The sequence below is a fragment of the Mesoplodon densirostris genome, chromosome 7, assembly GCF_025265405.1.
Source record: "Mesoplodon densirostris isolate mMesDen1 chromosome 7, mMesDen1 primary haplotype, whole genome shotgun sequence".
Lineage (NCBI taxonomy): Eukaryota > Metazoa > Chordata > Mammalia > Artiodactyla > Ziphiidae > Mesoplodon > Mesoplodon densirostris.
In genome coordinates this window covers 63,281,092-63,302,296 of record NC_082667.1, presented here as the reverse complement: position 1 = coordinate 63,302,296, position 21,205 = coordinate 63,281,092, and the positions used below count along the sequence as shown (strand labels likewise).

The 21,205-nt window shown below is 47.0% G+C and overlaps 1 protein-coding gene across 12 annotated transcripts in view; it reads right to left on the bottom strand.

Moving 5' to 3' along the window:
• Nucleotides 1–21,205, bottom strand: part of LOC132493189 (synaptotagmin-9) — a 391,713-nt gene that overhangs the window by 147,705 nt on the left and 222,803 nt on the right. For 2 of the 12 annotated variants that reach the window (XM_060103494.1, XM_060103497.1), the window contains exon 1: nt 7,480–7,620. The exons of 8 other annotated variants lie outside the window; for them this stretch is intronic. Coding sequence is in view for 2 of the 4 variants with exons in the window: in XM_060103498.1 (XP_059959481.1) it covers nt 11,678–12,468 (791 nt within the window). In the remaining 2 variants the exon portion in view is untranslated. Of the gene's footprint in view, nt 1–7,479; nt 7,621–11,127; nt 12,469–21,205 lie in introns of those variants that run through there. 2 more of the 12 variants (XM_060103498.1, XM_060103502.1) reach the window with 1 other exon arrangement.

The window sequence follows — 21,205 nt, the reverse complement described above, 5'->3', positions numbered from 1 at the left end:
TGGCTGCTTGCAGGAAGAGCTTATGTAATAAAACTTTCTCATGACAAGCAGTCGAGGGCAGGTGTCAGAGCCAAGAACTATTCCTTTGCTTTGGTAAAATGTCGAATTAGAAGAATCCTCCTTTCTCACACAAATTCCAGTTCTAACTTCTCCCCTCGCCCTACTCTAATCCCCTCTCCCCCATCGCCTCCCCCCTGACCCCCGCATTGCTTACTGAATTTAGAGTTCGATGCCACACATCCCAGTACGCCTGAGGCAGTCCTGTCTCCCAGGGTCCCATCCAGCTCAGCATCTGCCTCCTCCTCTCACTCTCAGAAGTGGCCCAGTTAGGACAATAAATTAAAGTGAATACTCTGGAACCTTAAAAATCACTTTCCTCCTCTGGTACCTGTTTGCCTCCCATAAATGGGAATAACACTACCTGCCTCATGAGACAAGCCCTTTGTAAAACCCACCAAAGCCAGAAGTTCCTCTCCATCTTTCCTCTGCAGGCAGCTTTCTGGGGCCAGTCAACATACACCTCTGTTTCATCCATAAAGCAGTCCAGGGTCAAGCCAGCCGTACATGTGAAAACCTCTTTGATGCAGGGAAACAGAGCCTTGTGTTGTGGGAAGGAAACAGTCACCCCTAAAGAGAGGAGTTGTTATGTGTGCATGCAAGGAACAAAAGTAACCCATATTTGGTCTTCCTAACCTGAACTGTGGCTCTGCCCTTCTCTGTTCCCTTATTCCCAGAGCAGATCCCTTGGCCTCTACACAACTCTCTCTCTCTCTCACACACACACACTCTCTCTCTCACACACACACATATGCACAAACACACATATTGTCAACCCAAGGAGTTCCTTCTGGTGGGCTCTGTGGGCCTTTTGGCCAGAAGAAGGTTGGAAAAGTTTGCTAAGAAGACCTCTCGGGACACCCCAGTGCAGTCACGGGAGTGGCCCTCTCGGTCAGAGTGGTCCCTGCCCAGGCGAGAGGCCCAGCCACATCTGAGCGGGCCATTCCAACCATGCACACAAGTCACTGTGGGTTTATCTCTTTACTTGGGACTCAGGGCAGGGGTCTGACTATGCCCACCAAACATGCCCAGCAACCAGCAGGCGTTGGCTGTCCCTGAGCAGGCAGGGCAACCCTGGGATTTGGGTCACCTCCTTCCCTATGCCTGCCCTCATTCCAGGAAGAAACAGATGTACCCAGAGCGCAGCTCCTGGGAACACCACAGCACCTGTAGGCAGGGGAACGACTGTGATAGGATCAGTTCCCCACAGCCTCTTCCTGGAGGTTTGTTAGTAGGCCCACCACCCACTTACTTCTGCATATGTCATTCCTGACACACGTACAACTCAAATATCCTGTCTGCAACCTACGGCTATCTGTGATATTTTACCATGGGTGAGCAGGCTTGTGCACACACTTTGGTCTTAGTAAAGCACACATGTGCGTGCGCGCGCGCGCGCACACACACACACACACACACACACACACACACACACACACACTCAAAACAAGATGAGGTAGAAACTTGCCAGACCCAGCTACATAACTCAAAAAGAACCAAGAGGCTTGGGAATTCCCTGGCGGTCCAGTGGTTAGGACTACACACTTCCACTGCAGGGGGGATGGGTTTGATCCCTGGTCGGGGAACTAAGATCCCGCCAACTGCTTCGCGGTGAGGCCAAGAAAGAAGAACCAAGAGGCTTAACAAGTTTGAAAGTTGAATCCCAGCATTTCTTGTGTCTGTTTTTTTTTTTTTGCTGTACGCGGGCCTCTCACTGCTGTGGCCTCTCCCGTTGCGGAGCACAGGCTCCGGACACACAGGCTCCGCGGCCATGGCTCGCGGGCCCAGCCGCTCCGCGGCATGTGGGATCTTCCGGGATCGGGGCACGAACCCGTGTCCCCTGCATTGGCAGGCGGACTCTCAACCACTGCGCCACCAGGGAAGCCCCTTGTGTCTGTTTTTATTTGGCAATTATCATATGCCAGGCAATAATCTAAAGGTTTCACATGCATTAAGCGAGCTCTGCCTTAGCAAAATGAGGTAATCACTGTGCCATGGCAAAGGCAGGACTCATCCTGGGAGGCTGAGGAGCGTGGCCAGGCAGAGAGGTGTGGAAGGGAAAGGTAAGGAGGGGAGGAAGCCCAGCCGCAGGGCCACTGAGGCTCTTGGCAGCAGTGCAGACTCTAGACAAGGTCCTCCCTCCTTATCAGACAGCTGTGGCCCTCACTCAACCATCTAAATCCCTGACACTGGCCCTACACACAGGCCCTGGCTTGGAAAAAGTTCTCACGGCTGATTGCCTTCCCCGGATAGGCATACCCCACCGCCCCCACTCCAGTGCTACACTGGCAACTTCTCATAGCTGGTTGGAGGCATCCCTAAAGTTTGTTGACGATAGGGAGTGGGGTGGTGGGAGTTTGGGTCTCTGGAATACATCTTCCCATGGAACTGAGAGATTGGTGCTTGCATTCCCAGAAGAACAATTTAATACGCATGTACTCACACTAAGCACTAACAAGTATAAGAGTGTAGATACCATAAAAGCACTCCCTACTTCCCGTCAGCCCACATCCCCATAGATCACAGGACAGAAAGAAGGTCTCATGAGGCTTCACACCCCCCAGTGGCTTTGGTTGCCGCAGACACTTCCTCCTGAGTCTTTGACCTACAAGACTCCAGCCTTAGCTGTACTGCAGAATGAATTCACCCCAAACCTGGTCTCTTTCTCGTTTTTCATTGCCGAATGGAGTCTCCATCTGCACCTTCCGGCAGCTCTCGTCTGGCCAAACCCACTGTGCTACAAAGGGCAGAATTCAAGGCCAGAAGGCCTGAGTTCTGCCACCAGCAGCTGGGTGACCCTGGGTAGCTTTCTTTGGGCCTCACCATCCTCATGGGTAAAAACATAAGGGGCATGCAAGAAACTACCCAAGGCTCCCTCCTGATTTCAAAAGGAATCGACCACCCTCATCTCCCTTCCCCTTTCCAAGAAGCTCCTCCATGCTCTCATGCTGCTAACAATTGCCTCATTCTTCTCCCAGCAAACTAGCACAAAATGTCAGTGTCCAATCTGACTCTTTTCTCTCTCCCTCACATCTAATCAGTCACCAAATCCTGCAGGATTTCTTGGCAAGCTCACTCACCTCCTCAACACCCCTATTGCCATTGCCTTGATTTAGGTCCTCATCTACCTCAGTAGGTTATTCCAACAGCTCATTCTCATAAGAAGTTCTTTCCTGTCCCTCCAACCTGCCCTTCTCAGCCTTGAATCCTCCTGAAAGCACAGGCTTCACCTTGTCTCTTCCATACTCAAAGACCTTCAAGGTCATCAGTATTCCATTTTAATTCTTTAACTTCGACTTTCAAGGCCTTCCAGGATCTCTCCCCAGCCTGAGACTCCAGCATCATTTCTCCCAGTTTCCCCTCCCCACCCCACCCTATGACTCTAGCCCTGTGGACCACTCATCAGGTTTGTCCTAGTCTTTCAGGTTCTGCTCTTGTTCCTTCCCTCATCTCCAACACAAAACAACCTGCCCTTTTTACCCTTTGACTGAAGCCAACACTGCAAAACAGACTCAAGGGCTCAAGGCCCTTGCCTGCCACAAACTCTTCCTCAACATCTGCTGAGTGTAGGGCCCAACACAAGGGCTGATGCAGCCCCAGCGCAGCTCAGAGTTTGGAGGGGGTGTGGACAGAGACATGCAAATGAAGTGTGTTAAGAACCACAGAAGACATCTGTCAGTACAGATGCTATACTAGTACAATTTAGAGAGAAGAGTAAAAATAACTTGCGGGTGGGGGGAGGAGAGGTGTTTCAAGACTTTGATCTGCATTTTGAAGGATTAGTAAGAGTTCATTCATCTGGCAGAGCAGAGACAAAAGGGCTTCCCAGGAAGAGGAAATAGCGTATGCAAAGGCAGAGAGGCACAAAGGCTAGAAATTGTTAAGCTACTCAGTTTGGGGAACAGTGGAGATGCAGCTGGTAAGTCAAATTATTGCCAGCTTCTGCGGAGGAGCCTTGAATGCCAAACCAGGATATGATACTTTATCCCTTTGAGAGGCGATCCTATCCCACCTTGCCTATACCTTCCATCCACAGCTGAGTTACAGAGGCCAAGATTATTACACAACATGGAACATGATGATTAAAAGCATTGTGCACAGTGAAAGCTGGGTTCTCAGCGTGCATAAATGTGTATGTGACAGAGATAGGAAATGAAAGTAAGAATCACCAAGGAGCACTAAATAGAAATCATAAATTTCCCAAAGACAAAGCTGAGAGTTGGCAGCCTCCTGGGAACTCACAAGGCCTTAAGGAAATCTGGTCTAAAGGTAAACAGACGCTCTAAGACGGCATCTCCTAGATTATTTACTGAGTGTGAGAGAGATAAGAATGGCCCTCATGAAAATCCCCATGACCTGGCTTTCAGAGTCTACAAAGGATACAGCCCACCTTTCTGAGACCAGCTGTGGATTCTGCAAAAACTGAGACACACAGGTGTCAGCAAGTGTTGAAACCAAAGAATGATGCCATGAAAACATCAAGTGGAACTGCTCTGAGGAAGGAGGAAGCAGGAAAAAGTGACTCAGGAAAACACAAGGCTGCCAAGAGTTTCAGCCTAGTTGTGCCCACACCAAGGGATGACAGTGTCACATCTTCCCCCTGCCCCCCCCCCCCGAGTGTCACCTCTTGAATGAGGGTGCACAGTCTGGGATCTTAATAAATGTTTAAATGCCTCAACAGTTCATAATAGCTCTCCCTTCTCATGTTTTGCAAAAGGGGATCCACCAGAGGCTTTTAAGCAAGAGTGTCATGAACAAATCTGTATATCAGGAAGGAAATGTTTTTGACGGCCAAGTAAAAAACAACTTCCAAATATTATCACAAATGTGATAGTCTAAAGGCCATGCCATTCCTTGTCCAAAGCTCAATTCTTGTTCCTCCCTCCTCACCTCTCGGCCTGGCCCCCTAGCCCACAGATTCTATCTCTCTAGTCTCTCCTGCCTGTCCCCTCTCTGAGGTCCAACACAGGTCCTCCTCACTTCTATCTTAATTGATCTTCCACATCCTAACTGGCCTCTCCACCTCCAGGTCTTTTCCCACCGGTCACTGCTTCTCACAGCCGGCCAGAGTCCACCCCAGCAGTTCCCACCTGGCCTTCAACAGAATCACGGAGGAACTTGGTGAAAACAGGCCAGACCTACTTAATCTGAGTAATTTAAAAGCTCCCCAGGCAATTCTGAGGCACAGCCAGGTTTGCAAACTACTGTTCTCAATCCTTGCTATCGATAGTGAAGGGGCTGCAACCACTGAGGACTTGTAAGAAATGCAGAATGTCAGGTCCCACCTCTGACCTAGGAATCACAATTTGCATTTGAAAAAGATCCCCAGGTGACTCTTAAGCTTGTTAAAGGTTGAAAAGCACTGCTACAAAGTGTTGCTTGACCATTCATTTCACAAATATTTACTGGATTTTCTCTGGGCTGGAGGTTGGGAGGTTGGGAGGTTGAGAGGGTCAAGGGCCAAGGTCCCCGAATTTAAACGCACAGAACCATCAGCCAATCTCCTGCTTAAAACCCATTATTGGTTCTTATGTTTTCAAAGCCCAAACTTCTCCACCTGGCCTTCATGGCCCACTGGGAATAGGTTTCTTCCTTGTCACCAGCTTTATTGTTTATCATTAGCTATAGGAGCCAAGCTGGGCCACTTGCCACTTCTCACGGCTACAAAGTGCTTGCCTGCCTACACAGCTCTCGCAGCCCAGGTTACGCTCTACTCACCTCTGCCTGGAGAAACCCACGAGAAATTCTTCGAGGTCCATCACACACGTCACCCCTTTCGTGAAATTATTCCAGATTTTCCGCACTCAGATGAAAGACAAATTCCCACAACTCTTTGCTCTTACCTCCTTCATAGCATTCATCTCATTCTACTTAGTCTTAAAGTCAGAGCAACTGCCATAGATAGCTACCCCAGTAAAGAGACTATGACGCTGGGGACTTCCCTTGTGGCGCAGTGGTTAAGAATCTGCCTGCCAATGCAGGGGACACGGGTTCGAACCCTGGTCCGGGAAGACCCCACACGCCACGGAGCAACTAAGACCGTGTGCCACAACTACTGAGCCCACATGCCATAACTACTGAAGCCTGAGCACCTAGAGCCCATGCTCTGCAACGAGAAAGCCACCGCAATGAGAAGCCCGCGCGTTGCAAAGAAGAGTAGACCCTGCTCACCGCAACTAGAGAAAGCCAGCATGCAGCAACGAAGACCCAATGCAGCCAAAAATTAATTATTTTTTTTAAAAAAAGGAGACTATGATGCTCAGTTTGTCTCTACAGTAGCAATAAGCTAATAACTAGCACATCACCAAATCTCAAAGTAATAATAACAATAAGGTATTAAATAAAATTATGGATGAATGCAGTAAGTGAAAAGTTCACCAGTCTTCCTGCTCTCCCACTTCAAAGTCGTTTATATATGAATTTAAGCAGATTACAAACAGGCTGCCTCTCAAGCCCCAAGGAAAAATAATCTATAAATCAAATATTTTGTGTTTTTCATAAGACACAAATAATAATCAAAGACTGAACGTACTGAAGATGAATTTTGTGTACAGCCAACTACCTTTGTTGGGCATTCAACTTCACAGAATGCAACATAAAATCTGTATTATAATCGATTAAGGAACTGGGAGAGGAAGGAGAGAGATGAGACAGGAAGTAAACCAAAATATGGAAAGGGAGACGGATCTATACCAAATATCCAGCTGCTCTAAAAGTAAAAATATAATACTCTGGATCTGCTTTGTAAGCGGATTAAATGCTGGCCAGAACGCCCGTTTTGATCTTAAGCAAACTTCGGAAGTTCTGGTCTTTAAATATATAATCTTATTTTCATCTGAGGAACAACTGCAGGTCTGGAGTCAGGATGTCATGAGGGAGAGAAGCCCACTTTCAAACAGAACGAGCCCCATCTTGCTGTCTACTGGGACGCAGTGGCTTGAGATTTGGAAAAGCATGTTGCATTTTTGCAATTACAGTATATAGCTGGTTTCAGCTAAGGCGTTGCAGCTGAACACACGCTCTGCGGAACACCCATTTGCTCGGGCAAATAGACCGTAAGCTTCCCTACCACCTTGGGCGCTCTCTCCAGACTGGGCCGCTGCTCCAGTTGACTTAGCAGAGCTCTGACATACTACATAGAACTGAGGTGACCTGCCCCCCTGCGCATCTCCAGGGCCATCCGGGCACCTGTAGGGGCGCGGACTGTCCGTAGACCCCGGACAGGACTGGGTGGAGATTCGGAGCAAATCCACAGGAGTTATACCCTCCTCCCAGTCTTCTGGCCAGAGAAGGGGAGGAGGGTCCCCGCCCCCGCGCCTGGGACACACTCCAGTGCTCTCAGTTCCTCAGGCTAATGCCCCTACGCGGGCTCGCAGTCCCGACCGCGCAGAGGGCCTGGGGGCGTGGGGAGAACCCACTGACCTGGGTGCGGGGATCCTCTCCGGGCAGCTCAGGTGTGCGGGCCTTTCCCGTGTCCCTCCCACCTCCGAACATGAGAGCCGAGAACCGAGCTCTAGGCCACCGGCCCACCGACCAACTAACCGACCAACCAGCGGACCGACCGGCAGCGGCCGGGTCTGGAGCCCACGTGACGGGGGCGGGGACCCGCGGGAGGCTCGTCCCGCGGCGCCCGCTTCCCCACCGCCCCACCTTCCCCCGGGACCGCCCCTCTGCCACGCCCCCTCCCTCTTGGTTCCTTGGCTGCCCGCAGGGACCCATCCGCCAAGGGTTCTAGCTCCGCAGGGACCGGCCTCATCAACCCGGCCCCATCAACCCGGCCCCTTCGAACCTGCTTAGCCCCCGCCCATCCAGCCCCAGCTCCGGCGCCGCCCCCTAGGCCAAGCTTACCGTTCCCCCCACAAGCCCCGCCTCTCTCAGGAGGCCACGTCCCTCCCTGGAGCCCCGCTCCGCTCTTGGTCACCTCCCCCTCCAGCACCCTTCCGGCCCTGGGGAGTCGCCCGGCGGTTCTCAGCTCCCTGTCCCCGGGCTTGTCCAGCCCTTCAGCACCGCTCCTTGGCCGTAGGGAATGAAAGAGAAAGGCAGAAAGGGAACTTGTGTCGAGAATTGCAAAGAGACAGAAGCCATAGAAAAAACGTTTTAGAGGCACTCCCAGCGCAGCAACCTTTTGGGTGTGCGGACTTCTGGGCCCCTGGGATCGCGTTCAAATTGAGGTTGGCCTGACAGCAGCCTCATTTCTTGTCTTTGAGCGCCCCCAGTTCGGAAGCCTGAGTTACCCTAGGGTCTGGCCGCACTTGAACCCCGCAACCTGGGGTGGAGGTCCCTCTAGTGGTTGGCGCCAGTCACTGACACCCATTCTTGTGAACAGCTGGGGACAAGCAGCGCTGCCCTGTGCTTAGCGCTTAGGCGAGGTTCCACAGGCGCAAGAAAAGCTTTGGCTATGTCTGACCGCAGGAATGGATTGTAGAATCGGGGCAGCACTGGACTCTGGGGACCTAGTCCAGTGCCTTCCCCCAGTGTAGGGCCTGAATCCCCTTTGGTTGTATTGCTAGGTTGTTGCCCTGCCTGGATCTCCAAGAATTGGTTGCTCAGTTTGGCTGATGAAAATCCCTGTGGGCCTCAGATGGCATCACACCAGGGACTCTGGCATAGTCCCCAGCTCAGGCAGGAGACACTACTGCCCTAACCTCAATTTTTATCCACATTTCTACGGGCTGGAGTGTTGACAAACTCCTCAAGACACATATTTTTTCATACTATCCTGGTGGTCTGAAATTACCAGTGTGCCCAGAAGACTTGCACATGTTAACAAAACTTAAGCCACCCTGGCAAATATGAGACTCTGGCCACTGCAGGAACCTGGCCAGATGCAGGCCAAGGGCAAAGCCAGCAGAGGAAGGCTGGGGCCCACAAGAGTTGTATTACAACAGGACACTCTTTAGTTCTCTTTCACTTCCTTAAAATAGCAGCCCAGAGGCTTTTGTAGAGAAGGCTGCCACAGTTCACACGAGTTCATGGGTGTTTCCAAATCCCACATGTTATTGCCCTGGTAGACCCACAGTCCCCAGAAAATGCTAGTCTGTTCTTTAGAACTATACAATTACTTTTTAAAAATCACTTTTAAGAAATGGCATAAGTCACGGACATTGAAAACAAACTTATGGTTACTGAAAGGGAAAGGGGGGTGAGGGATAAAGTAGGAGTTTGGGATTAGCAGATACACACTACTATATATAAAACAGATAAACAACAAGGATCTACTGTATAGCACAGGGAACTATATTCAATATCTTGTAATAATGTATAATAAAAAAAATCTGAAAAAGAATGTATATACGCATATATAAATGCATTACTTTGCTGTACACCTGCAACTAATACAACATTGTAAATCAACTATACTTCAATTTTTTAAAAATGGTGTAAGTCCCTGGCTTTCCAGCTTATTCATATTTCTGAACCACTTTAGGGAAGGGGGCTTGAAAGATATAGTACTGTCTGGTCCCACCTCCAGAGGCTCTGACTGAATGGTCTGGGGGTATGGCCTGGCATCAGGATTTTTAAAAGCTCCTCAGGTGATTCCTAGGTGCAGTCAAGTTTAAGAACCACTGGTCTAGGTCTTAGGAACTTCAACCCTCACTAAAATCCAAGAAGAGAGCCAGAGCTGAAAAGTTCATCTGAAAGAAGCCCAAGAAGTATTTGAGGGCCTGCATGTCCAGCCCTGGCTCCCAGGAAACAAAGTGGCCCGTTAACAGGGGCTTCCTGGAGAAAATGTCTTGACCTGAAGAAGTGATTCTAGCTGCAGGAATTTAAGGCACCAGAGTGTGTTGGTTGTTAGTGGCAGGTGTGCCCTGCAGAACTGTCAAAGCAAAGCATATCACAGATGAAAGGCAGATAGCAAGCACATTACAGGCAGCCTCTGTGTGCCTCCAGAGGAACTGTGTGTGCATGACTTACACATAATTCCACTCCAAGATAATTCCCCTGCTACCCTCCTCTGTGAGGCAGCCCACATTCCTTTTCCCTGTGAAATAGGTAATGTTATTTTACCCATGGGGCAGCTAATGTCCCCAAACCCATGGAGTGGGTAATATCACCATGTTTAATTATTCATACCTGCCTCATTCCACAACAGATTTGGGCTCTCTGTATCACTCTGTTAAAACTGTGGGTAATTGCACTGTGTCCATGGAGTGAGTAATTCCATTCTGCCAAAGATTTACTCAAATGCTATGGGGGAAAAGAAACAAAAAGCCTCTCTTCACTGCCTATGGTCTCAGCCTGGGCTTGGCAGAGGAGGGGAAACAGCTGCAAACACACAGAGCAAACCCTCTCATGTGACCAGCCTGGAAAGATAGAGGCCTCAGCACATGACACAGACTGGCACCACAGCCTGCACTTGTGACCCAAACCAGGCTGCAGTGGACAAACGCGTGGGAAAGAGCTTGAAGAAGCCCCTCTGGATGGGCACAGCTGCCCTCTGTCCCCTGTGCCACAAGGCACTCCTGCTGTGGCAGGGAGTCCCTTGCCTGCTATCTGGCTTCCATCCAGATTCCAGAATATTTACCGAGGGCCTCAGTGCGTTGGGGATTGTTCACAGTAAACCCAAGCACAGGCAGAACTCCCAGAAACTTTTATGCGGAGGGCATGTAGGCAAATAGAGCCTGATGAGGTTTATTTGCTTAGTGTCAGTTTTATTGTATTTCAACAAGATGAGAAAAGCAAGGGAAGGAAGGTAAGGCAAGATAAGAACAGAGGTAGGGTCCTCACCCTTAGGCTGGTTTTCTAGAGGAAGCAGCTTTTAAAAGGCCTAGAGGAGGGTCTTGTGTGGACATGCAACTAGCTAAAGGGGCAGACCATTATTTTTAGGCTGAGATGATTAACATATTGCTTAGAGAAGGTTGGGCGAACAAACATATATATTTGATGCTTACTTGGACAATGGAAAGATTATGGGGTTTGCAGTATTTTCTAGCTCTTTCATTTTGTAGCTTTGGTACTTTGAATGGCTCACCTGAACCCTCCTCATCTATAAAGACTTGTCCTGCCTATCTCATAAGGGTGAGATGACTTGGAACATAGGTGCAGACACTTTGTAACTGGAAACTGGTATTCAAATGGTAATGTTTTCACTTTATTATTACATCCACCTGGCTTGGTGGAGGGGCAGAACCAGGGGAAACCGAGATTAAACATCAATAAGAAATAGTACTTTATTTGGGCAGTGAAGAATGGAAGAATATCAGTAGGCATTTGTGAAAGAGGAAAGAGATTTGAGCAAAGGCCAGAGGGGAGAGAAGCCAGGAGTATTAGGGGGTGGCTTACATTTCTAATGGCTGGGAGGGCGGGGGCGGGGAGAGTTAGAGTAAATGCTAGTAAAAGAAAAGGCTGGAAGTAAGCTGGATCGGAATGTGGGAGGCCTTGAGCTCCAGGAGGTTTGGATGGGTAATGGAAGTTGTTGAAAATTCCTGAATGACAGACTCTCATCTACGCTCTTGGAAGATACTGAAGGCAGTACCATCTGGAAAAGGATGCGTGTGCATTCCCACTTCCAGCCCCTATCCCTGTGTGCGATTAGAGGGATGCTATATTGCAAAGGGGCTGTGGCTTCCGTCTCCTGGAGAGCAGCGTCCCCGGCGCTCTCCCTCGTGGCTGCAACGCATCACTGCAGAGGCTGCTTTCTCTTTGTCTGGAGTTTGTAAATGATCTGGTTTCCATCATTCCAGGCATAGAGCTGCTTATCTCTAGGGTTGTAATGGATCATGGAGTGACTTCTTGACCGCCTGGGGAAGAACACGTTGGGCAGATTCTCCTCAATGACAGCGCCCAGCGGATCATAGACACAAGTGATGCGATGCGGGCCGAGGCCACCAGAACTGTAGACCACGTAGAGGACACCACACAAGAGGAATGAGGCTTCAGCCTCCTGACTTCTGCATGGAGTGTCCCATGAGTGTTCCACTCCCAGTGTGTCAGGCTCAATTTTCGTGAGAACCAAATGGCCATGGATGCTTGGCCCTGAGTGGATGGCCCAGAGCCCGTGCTCATCCACAGCCAGGTCAATGTAAGTCGAGGGGGAGTGCGGGTAGGCCAGGGCTCTGCCTGCCCCTCCCAAAAGCAGCATCCGATCTTCCACGGTCCTCTTCTGCAGGTTATATTTGATGATCTCATTGGGAGTCCCTTGGCTGTGAAAAAATAGGAAACCTTTGTAGATCACCTGGCCTGTCCCCTGCCAGGAATGTGTTAGGATCAGCTTGCGGGGGGCTGGCTTGATGCTATCTCCCATGAATGCCCGTATGCTGGCAAATTCCCAGACAGTGTTGTTTCTGGATCCAATTAAGAAATAAACTTTTGGAGAGTCTCTGACAGCATCTTTCATCCAAGAGCCATCTGTGTCCATTGTCTTCTTCACTATTTTCAGAGACTTTATGCCCATCAGCATGTTGTCACAGCCTGGCCAAACAGGAGAAAAGGGGAAGGTTACTTTATAAACACGAGATGTCTGCTTTTCTCACAGATTGCTTTTGTTTTCCTTCAGTGTCTAGAATAAAATTACAATCATAACTGATTGTAGGATTCAATGAATCAAAGACTTTAATGAATAATTGGGTCTCTGTTAAGTGAGTTGCCGTCCAGTTCTAAGAGCATTAGTCACAATAATCAAATCAGGATATAAACAACCATTTGCTGTGTCAGAGGCTCTGTTCACTCTCTAGAGCACTTGAGGTTGACACGCTGAGAATGACTAGGGTATGGAACCACCTAATTCAATTCTGTTTGCCAAGATTTTACTGGGTATCTGCCGTATACTTAGCTTACAGTACTCTCCCAGAACAGTGCTAAGTACTAAAGATAAAAATTATAATATCATGGGCTTCCCTGGTGGCGCAGTAGTTGAGAGTCCGCCTGCCGATGCAGGGGACACGGGTTCGTGCCCCGATCCGGGAGGATCCCACATGCTGTGGAGCAGCTGGGCCCGTGAGCCATGGCTGCTGAGCCTGCGCGTCCGGAGCCTGTGCTCCGCAACGGGAGAGGCCACAACATTGAGAGGCCCGCGTACCGCAAAAATAAAATAAAATAAAATAAAATTATAATATCAACCCTACACCTTGAGGAGATGACCTTCTAGTGAAGGATTCTGGTTCTTAACCCTACTAGACCATTCATTATAAGGGTTCTATTCATGCCTTTACTCATTTATTCATGAACGCATGCGTGCCTTTAGTCAGCTGACTTTGGATACCTACAAAAAGCAAGATACTGAGCTAGGTGTTATGAGCTGGGGCTACAATGGACTGGGTGCAATGATAAATTAGGCATGGTTCTGGCTTAATAGGTACATGACTATCTCGAATATAAAGCTTAAAATGAATTTTTTTCAAAAAGGACAGAGAAGAGACATATCATGTGACACAGGAGAGAATCTGCATTTGAATTAGCCCTTGAAAGACACCTTGAAGGACATTCTGAGATGGGTGGGAAAAACTTTCCCAACAATTAACAAAACCACATTTGGGAAAGTCCTCCAAGATTAGCGTTAGTAAAGTAGTATAGAGTTTCACCCAATACCAGCCAAATACTTTGTGTATAAAACTAGATGCATAAAACAAAGCAGTAAATTGAAACCAGCTCTGTGCCTGGAACCTTGAGGGTGGAGCTAAGGAATATGAATTTAATTCTGTAGGGAGGTAGGGAGCTACTGAAGTTTTTGAACAAGACTGAAACATGGTCAAGGTTGTTCTATAAGATTAATTAAGCTGGCAGTCATGTGTACGATGGATACAGGGGGAAGAGACTAAAATCAGGGAAACCAATTCAGAGGGTATTTCTATAATCCAAACAGGATGATAAAGGTCTAAACTAGGTGGAAGAAGATGAAGTAAAAAGAAGGGGTCTACATTTTTCTAGCTCCTCACTGCTAGTTAGACTACTACTCTCTCACCTTCATGCAAAAACCCTTCCTTGGGACTTCCCTGGTGGTCCAGTGGTTAAGAATCCGCCTTCCAATGCAGGGGACGTGGGGTCGATCCCTAGTTGGGGAACTAAGATCCCACATGCCGCAGGGCAACTAAACCCATGTGCCGTGGGGCAACTAAACCCGTGTGCCACAACCAGAGAGCCTGCGCGATCTCTGCCACAACTAGAGAGAAGCTGGCGCGCAGCAACAAAGAGCCCTCATGCCTCAAGCAATGCCACAACAAAGATCCCGCATGCTGCAACTAAGACCCGACACAGCCTAATTAATTAATTAATTAATTAATTTAAAAAACCCAAAAAACAAAAACCCTTCCTTCTTTGACCCTGATCCTGGATCAGTTCAAAGTGCTGCCTGCCCTTGAGAGTTGTGTGTTGGTGGAGAAAACCTCACAATGGTGCATATTGGTGTCATTATACTAAGGGACCTCCAACCTCAGCTGAGCCCTAACTACTGTACTACTCTCTGTGCTCAGCCCATCTTCCACACGGCACCTACCTTAAATCCCGCCTCCTGCCCCAAAACTAGCCCATCAGTGCCTCATAATAACTCCTTTGCAAAAATAAATACCATTAGATGTGAACTCCCTCCACTTCCTGTTCCTCACTTATAGACTTTTCTTCAACTCCTGTCCTTTCTACCCTCCCACACATCTTTTTTTTTTAAATTAATTTATTTATTTTTGGCTGCCTTGGGTCTTTGCTGCTGCACGCGGGCTTTCTCTAGTTGCGATGAGTGGGGGCTACTCTTTCGTTGCAGTGTGCAGGCTTCTCATTGCGGTGGCTTCTCTTGTTGCAGAGCATGGGCTCTAGGCGTGTGGGCTTCAGTAGTTGTGGCTAGCGGGCTCAATACCTGTGGCACACGGGCTTAGTTGCTCCACAGCATATGGAATCTTCCAGGACCAGGGCTTGTCCCTTGCATTGGCAGGTGGATTCTTAACCACTGTGCCACCAGGGAAGCCCCCCTCCCACACATCTTAAAAGAAGCCATGTCATTCCTCCCGTGTAAGACTAATACTTTCATCTGCACCCATCTCATCCTTTCCTGGCTTCTTCTAGATTTCCTCCATGAATGATCCCCTTTCTATTATCTCAGATTTCTCCTTCACTACTATTTTATTAGCTTGGAAACATCAATTCTCCCACAGTTAGGCACTCTTTTCTACAATTTTATAGAACTAGAATCTCCTACAGAATAGTTAATACTCTCTGCATCCATTTCTTCACCTCCCATTCTTTCACTTCACCATAACTTCACAGAAACAACCTTTTAAAATGTGATCAGAGGGCTTCCCTGGTGGCGCAGTGGTTGAGAGTTCACCTGCCGATGCAGGGGACACGGGTTCGTGCCCCGGTCCAGGAAGATCCCACATGCCACGGAGTGGCTGGGCCCATGAGCCATGGCCGCTGAGCCTGTGCATCGGGAGCCTGTGCTCCGCAACGGGACAGGCCACAACAGTGAGAGTCCCGGGTACCGCAAAAAAAAAAAAAAAAAAAAAGTGACCAGGGACTTCCTAACTGAAAACTCAGACTTTTTTTTAACATCTTTATTGGAGTATAATTGCTTTACAATGGTGTGTTAGTTTCTGCTTCATAACAAAGTGAATCAGTTATACTATACATATGTTCCCATATCTCTTCCCTCTTGCATCTCCCTCCCTCCCACCCTCCCTATCCCACCCCTCTAGGTGGTCACAAAGCACCGAGCAGATCTCCCTGTGCTATGCGGCTGCTTCCCACTAGCTACCTATTTTACGTTTGGTAGTGTATATATGTCCATGCCTCTCTCTCGCTTTGTCACAGCTTATCCTTCCCCCTCCCCATATCCTCGAGTCCATTCTCTAGTAGGTCTGTGTCTTTATTCCTGTCTTACCCCTAGGTTCTTCATGACATTTTTTTTTCTTAAATTCCATATATATGTGTTAGCATACGGTATTTGTCTTTCTCTTTCTGACTTACTTCACTCTGTATGATAGACTCTAGGTCTATCCACCTCATTACAAATAGCTCAGTTTCGTTTCTTTTTATGGCTGAGTAATATTCCATTGTATATATGTGCCACATCTTCTTTATCCGTTCATCCGATGATGGACACTTAGGTTGTTTCCATCTCCGGGCTATTGTAAATAGAGCTGCAATGAACATTTTGGTACATGACTCTTTTTGAATTATGGTTTTCTCAGGGTATATGCCCAGTAGTGGGATTGCTGGGTCATACGGTAGTTCTATTTGTAGTTTTTTAAGGAACCTCCATACTGTTCTCCATAGTGGCTGTACCAATGCACATTCCCACCAGCAGCGCAAGAGTGTCCCCTTTTCTCCACACCCTCTCCAGCATTTATTGTTTCTAGATTTTTTGATGATGGCCATTCTGACTGGTGTGAGATGATATCTCATTGTAGTTTTGATTTGCATTTCTCTAATGATTAATGATGTTGAGCATTCTTTCATGTGTTTGTTGGCAGTCTGTATATCTTCTTTGGAGAAATGTCTATTTAGGTCTTCTGCCCATTTTTGGATTGGGTTGTTTGATTTTTGTTATTGAGCTGCATGAGCTGCTTATAAATTTTGGAGATTAATCCTTTGTCAGTTGCTTCATTTGCAAATATTTTCTCCCATTCTGAGGGCTGTCTTTTGGTCTTGTTTATGGTTTCCTTTGCTGCACAAAAGCTTTGAAGTTTCATTAGGTCCCATGTGTTTATTTTTGTCTTTATTTCCATTTCTCTAGGAGGTGGGTCAAAAAGGATCTTGCTGTGATTTATGTCACAGAGTGTTCTGCCTATATTTTCCTCTAAGAGTTTGATAGTTTCTGACCTTACATTTAGGTCTTTAATCCATTTTGAGCTTATTTTTGTGTATGGTGTTAGGGAGTGATCTAATCTCATACTTTTACATGTACCTGTCCAGTTTTCCCAGCACCACTTATTGAAGAGGCTGTCCTTTCTCCACTGTACATTCCTGCCTCCTTTATCAAAGATAAGTTGACCATATGTGCGTGGGTTTATCTCTGGGCTTTCTATCCTGTTCCATTGATCTATCTTTCTGTTTTTGTGCCAGTACCACACTGTCTTGATTACTGTAGTTTTGTAGTATAGTCTGAAGTCAGGGAGCCTGATTCCTCTAGCTCCGTTTTTCGTTCTCAAGATTGCTTTGGCTATTCGGGGTCTGTTGTCTTTCCATACAAATTGTGAAATTTTTTGTTCTAGTTCTGTGAAAAATGACAGTGGTAGGAAAACTCAGACCTTTTATGTCTGTATCTTACCTGACCTTTCTGTAGCATGGCAGTATTGATCAGTAAAGATCAAGGGAGAAAATGTCTTCCCCCTTGATCTTTGTGTCACCACAGAGACAATGTCTGTGTTCATCAAATGCCGTTTCATTTTCCTCTTCCTTAGTCACACATTCGCAGTCTCCTTTGTATGTAAGCTGCACCCATTGACCTATATCCTGTCTAATGGAATGTAGACAGAAGTGGTATAAGCCATTTCCACATGGCCCTTACATATACTATCTTCAAGAAGACCTCAGAGTCTTGGAATTGTCATGGTGACCAAGTTAAAGAGGGATGTGGGTCAAGATGAGGTGAGAGCTACTCATCATTTTAGGAAAAGTGGGTCATCAGTTCTAATTATGAGCTGCTTGTTGGGACTGCCCTGTTAGACAGTCTATCATGAGGTGAGCAGTGTCACAGAGGCAAGGAGTGGTGGCCTTACTAGAAGCATGAAGAACCTTGTATTTCTCCCTCAAATCTCTATCGCAGGTAGGAGAGCAGAGTCTTAATAAAAGCATGGGAACTCTCTGGGTCTCCCTCACTGACTGCTGCAGGGTAAGGTGGTGGAGTGACAGTTGGGTGTATAACAGTCTCTCAAGAAGAACTGAGCACTCTGAAAGTCTCCCACAAATCCTTCTAAAAGCTTTGATATCAGAAGCTAGAAGGGCCAGTGGGTTGTCATTTTGTTCTTAATAAATGCGTGGGTTATCCAGGCCAACTGGAGGCCAACTAGAGTCAGAGGACAAGAAGCAGGGTGATGGGAGAGAAAGCAGACACAAGGAAGAAGGATGCACAGCCATAACACAGGGAACTATATCCAATCTCCTGGGATAAACCATAATGGAAAAGAATATTAAATAAAGAATGTATATAGTGTAAAACTGAGTCACTTTGCTGTACAGCAGAGACTGGCACAACATTGTAAATCAATTATACTTCGATTAAAACAAACAAACAAACAAAACATGCACAGCCAGAGAAGTCCCAGGGGTTGAGGTCAGTAAGCATTAGGCAAACGGCTTGTGACTGCCAGCAATCCTATCACAGTTCCTTAATCAATTCACCACCCACAATGATCACAGCTTCTCTTCTCTCCTCAAGGGTCCATCATACCCTTCTCACTCGCCTAGGAAGATCTTGCCTCTGATTTCACTGAGAAAACAGAAGCAATCAGAGAACAACATCATCTCTGGTATGGATTACTGCAATAGCCTTCTACGTGGTGGCCAAACTTCTATCCTTGACCCCAGAGACCATTCCTCACAGCAGCTGAAGCATCTTTGAAAAATTAAGTCAGATCATGTCACATGTCTGCTCAAAACTCACCAGGGACTTCCCATCTGACTCAGAGTAAAGCTCACATCTCTACCTTCCAGGTCATCTGGGACTGTCTGCCCACTGCTTCCCTGCCTTGTCTCCTGCAACTCCCCTACTTTGATCATTTTGTGCAGCTACACTAGCCTCCCTGCGGTTCCTCAAATTATGCCAAGCACGCTCCTGCCTCAGGAATTTGGCACATTTTGTTCCCTCTGCTTGGAACCATCTTCCTGAAGATATCTACATGACTTCCTCCCTCGCTCCCTTTAGGTCTGCTCCCAAATGCTCCCTGCTCATTAAGGTCTTCTCTGACCACCCTATTAAAAATGGTGGCCCATCCTCCAGCTCTCCATATCTCCCTTACCCTAGCTCACTGGTCTCCACAGTGCTTACCTTCTATCTGACATATTATAAATTAATCTGTTAACATATTTATTGCTCAACTCCCCTCAATAGAGTATAAACTCCACGAGGGCATGAGCTTTGCCTTATCCGTTTCATTCAGTGCTGTATGTCTTGCCCCTAGGATAGCATCTGGCACACAGCAGGCCAGTATTTGCTGAATGAGTGAGTTTTCCAACCACCCAATCTATTAACCAATTGCACCCGATCCCATACTCTCTGCGTCCCTCCTGCTGTCTTTACTTTTGCAGTGGATCTCATCCCTCTCACTGAGTCAAGGACTTAGCACCTGAAATTATCTCCCCTCTCCTGCTCAATAGTCTCTTCCTCCCAACTGGATCGTTCTCCTCTGTAAACAAGCAGGCTGTAGGATCATGCTAGAATCCAGTGTGGCCCCATTTTTCGATTCCACTTTATAATAAAACTCCTTGAGAGAGGAGGTTTCTCACCTCTAATTATCCCTTAAACCACTCTAATCAGCTCCAGTTCTCCACAAGTCTAAGTTCCCCTGCCCCACTCACACTGGATCAGTTTTTGTCAAGGTCACCAACAACCACCATGTTGTAAAATCTAATGGTCAATTCTCAGTCTTCATCCTAATCAACTTCTCAGTAAGCTTTGATTACTTGATTGCTACCTCTCCCTGAAACTCTTTCTCCTCGTGGTTCTGGAACACCCCTGCTTTTGTTTGTCCTCCTATTGTTCTGGATTTTTTTTATTTTGGAATTCATGGCTGGTTCCTTATCACCATCCATCTTTAAGTGTTCTATCCTCAGACCTTTTTATTTCTCTATCTATGATCACTTTCCAACTCACTTCATTCTTTCCCATGGCTCTGAATAGCATGTAAGTTCTGAATAATGATGAAATTCAAACTTGTACCTGGAATGACATCCTATCTGGATGTCTACCTAGCCCCAAACTCATTCATCTAGTCAGTGTTCCTTATTGGCTATCTTCAAACTTCACCTGTCCAAAGCAGAACTCTTGCTTTTATCCCCCAAACTTCCTTCCTCTTCTTCCCATTTCAAGCAAGAACCATCAATCAAATTTCTTCTCTAGAAGTCATTCTTGATTCATTTCCTTCCATCTCCCCACACTAGCAAGTTCTGGTAGTAAACTTACCTTTAACTTATGATGTTATACTTAAATTAAAATGCTCAATATATTTATATATCCTCCTCTTCCCACTCCCTCCTCCTCCTCTTCCCCTGCACGCCGTGAATCCTCACCTTTTGCCTGGACTACTACCATAGTCCCTAATTTGTCTCTCTGATTTTACTCTTGCTTTGCTATAGAATGCTCTCCACAAAGCAGTAGGAGTGATCTGTTTAAAAACATGAATTATGTGACTGACCTGCTAACCCTTTTTTCCCACCACTCTTGGAATAAAATCCTAATTTGGCTTAAAGCACCTACATCGTTTGGCCCCTCCCTGTCTCTGGGACTTGATCCTCCACTTTCTCCCCAACCCTCCCCCACAATCTTGCCTCACTGTGCACTGATTACATTGGCTTTCTTGTTGTTCTGGGAGCTGTCAAGTTTGCTTCTGCCTCACGACTCTTGCACTTGCAATTCTTTCTGCCTGGAGTGTTCTTTTCCTTGATCCTCCCATGGTCTGCTCCTACTCATCCTTCAAAGCTCAATTTCAATCTTATCTCCTTAAGAGACTACCTGCGACCACTGTATCTAAATTTAAAATGATCTACTGCAGCATCTCTCTTATTTTCTTTATATCACTTACCATGTTCTGTAATTATGTTATCTGTTTTACTTACTACTGTATTGCCCTTCTCCCCCATTAGACTATAAGCTCCACAAAAGCAGAGCCTTTGTCTTCCAGTTTACTGTTGTACTCTACTGCCTTACTGAGAGCTCTGTGGTTCAATAAATATGTATTGAATAAATAAGGAAAATAGGTTCATTCAAGCAGATGTTTTTCTAGGGTTTAAATAGTGCTGCACATCCAGAGTTCTGATCACAGATCTGTCTTAAGTAATAATAATTTGTAAAGCACCTTAAAGCTTTTATGATACTTTCAAATGCATTATTTCATTTAAAGATGTGACACAACATTGTTACCAAGGAAACATAGGGCAGGTAGGAGTGGGGTTGGGGAGAGCCAAGTTCTGGGAAATCAGTCTTTTCAGCAGTCATGTCATCAGTGGCTGCTCCCAGAGGCCTTGCCTGGCCCACACCATGGCCAGGGCCAGACTTTGGGACAAG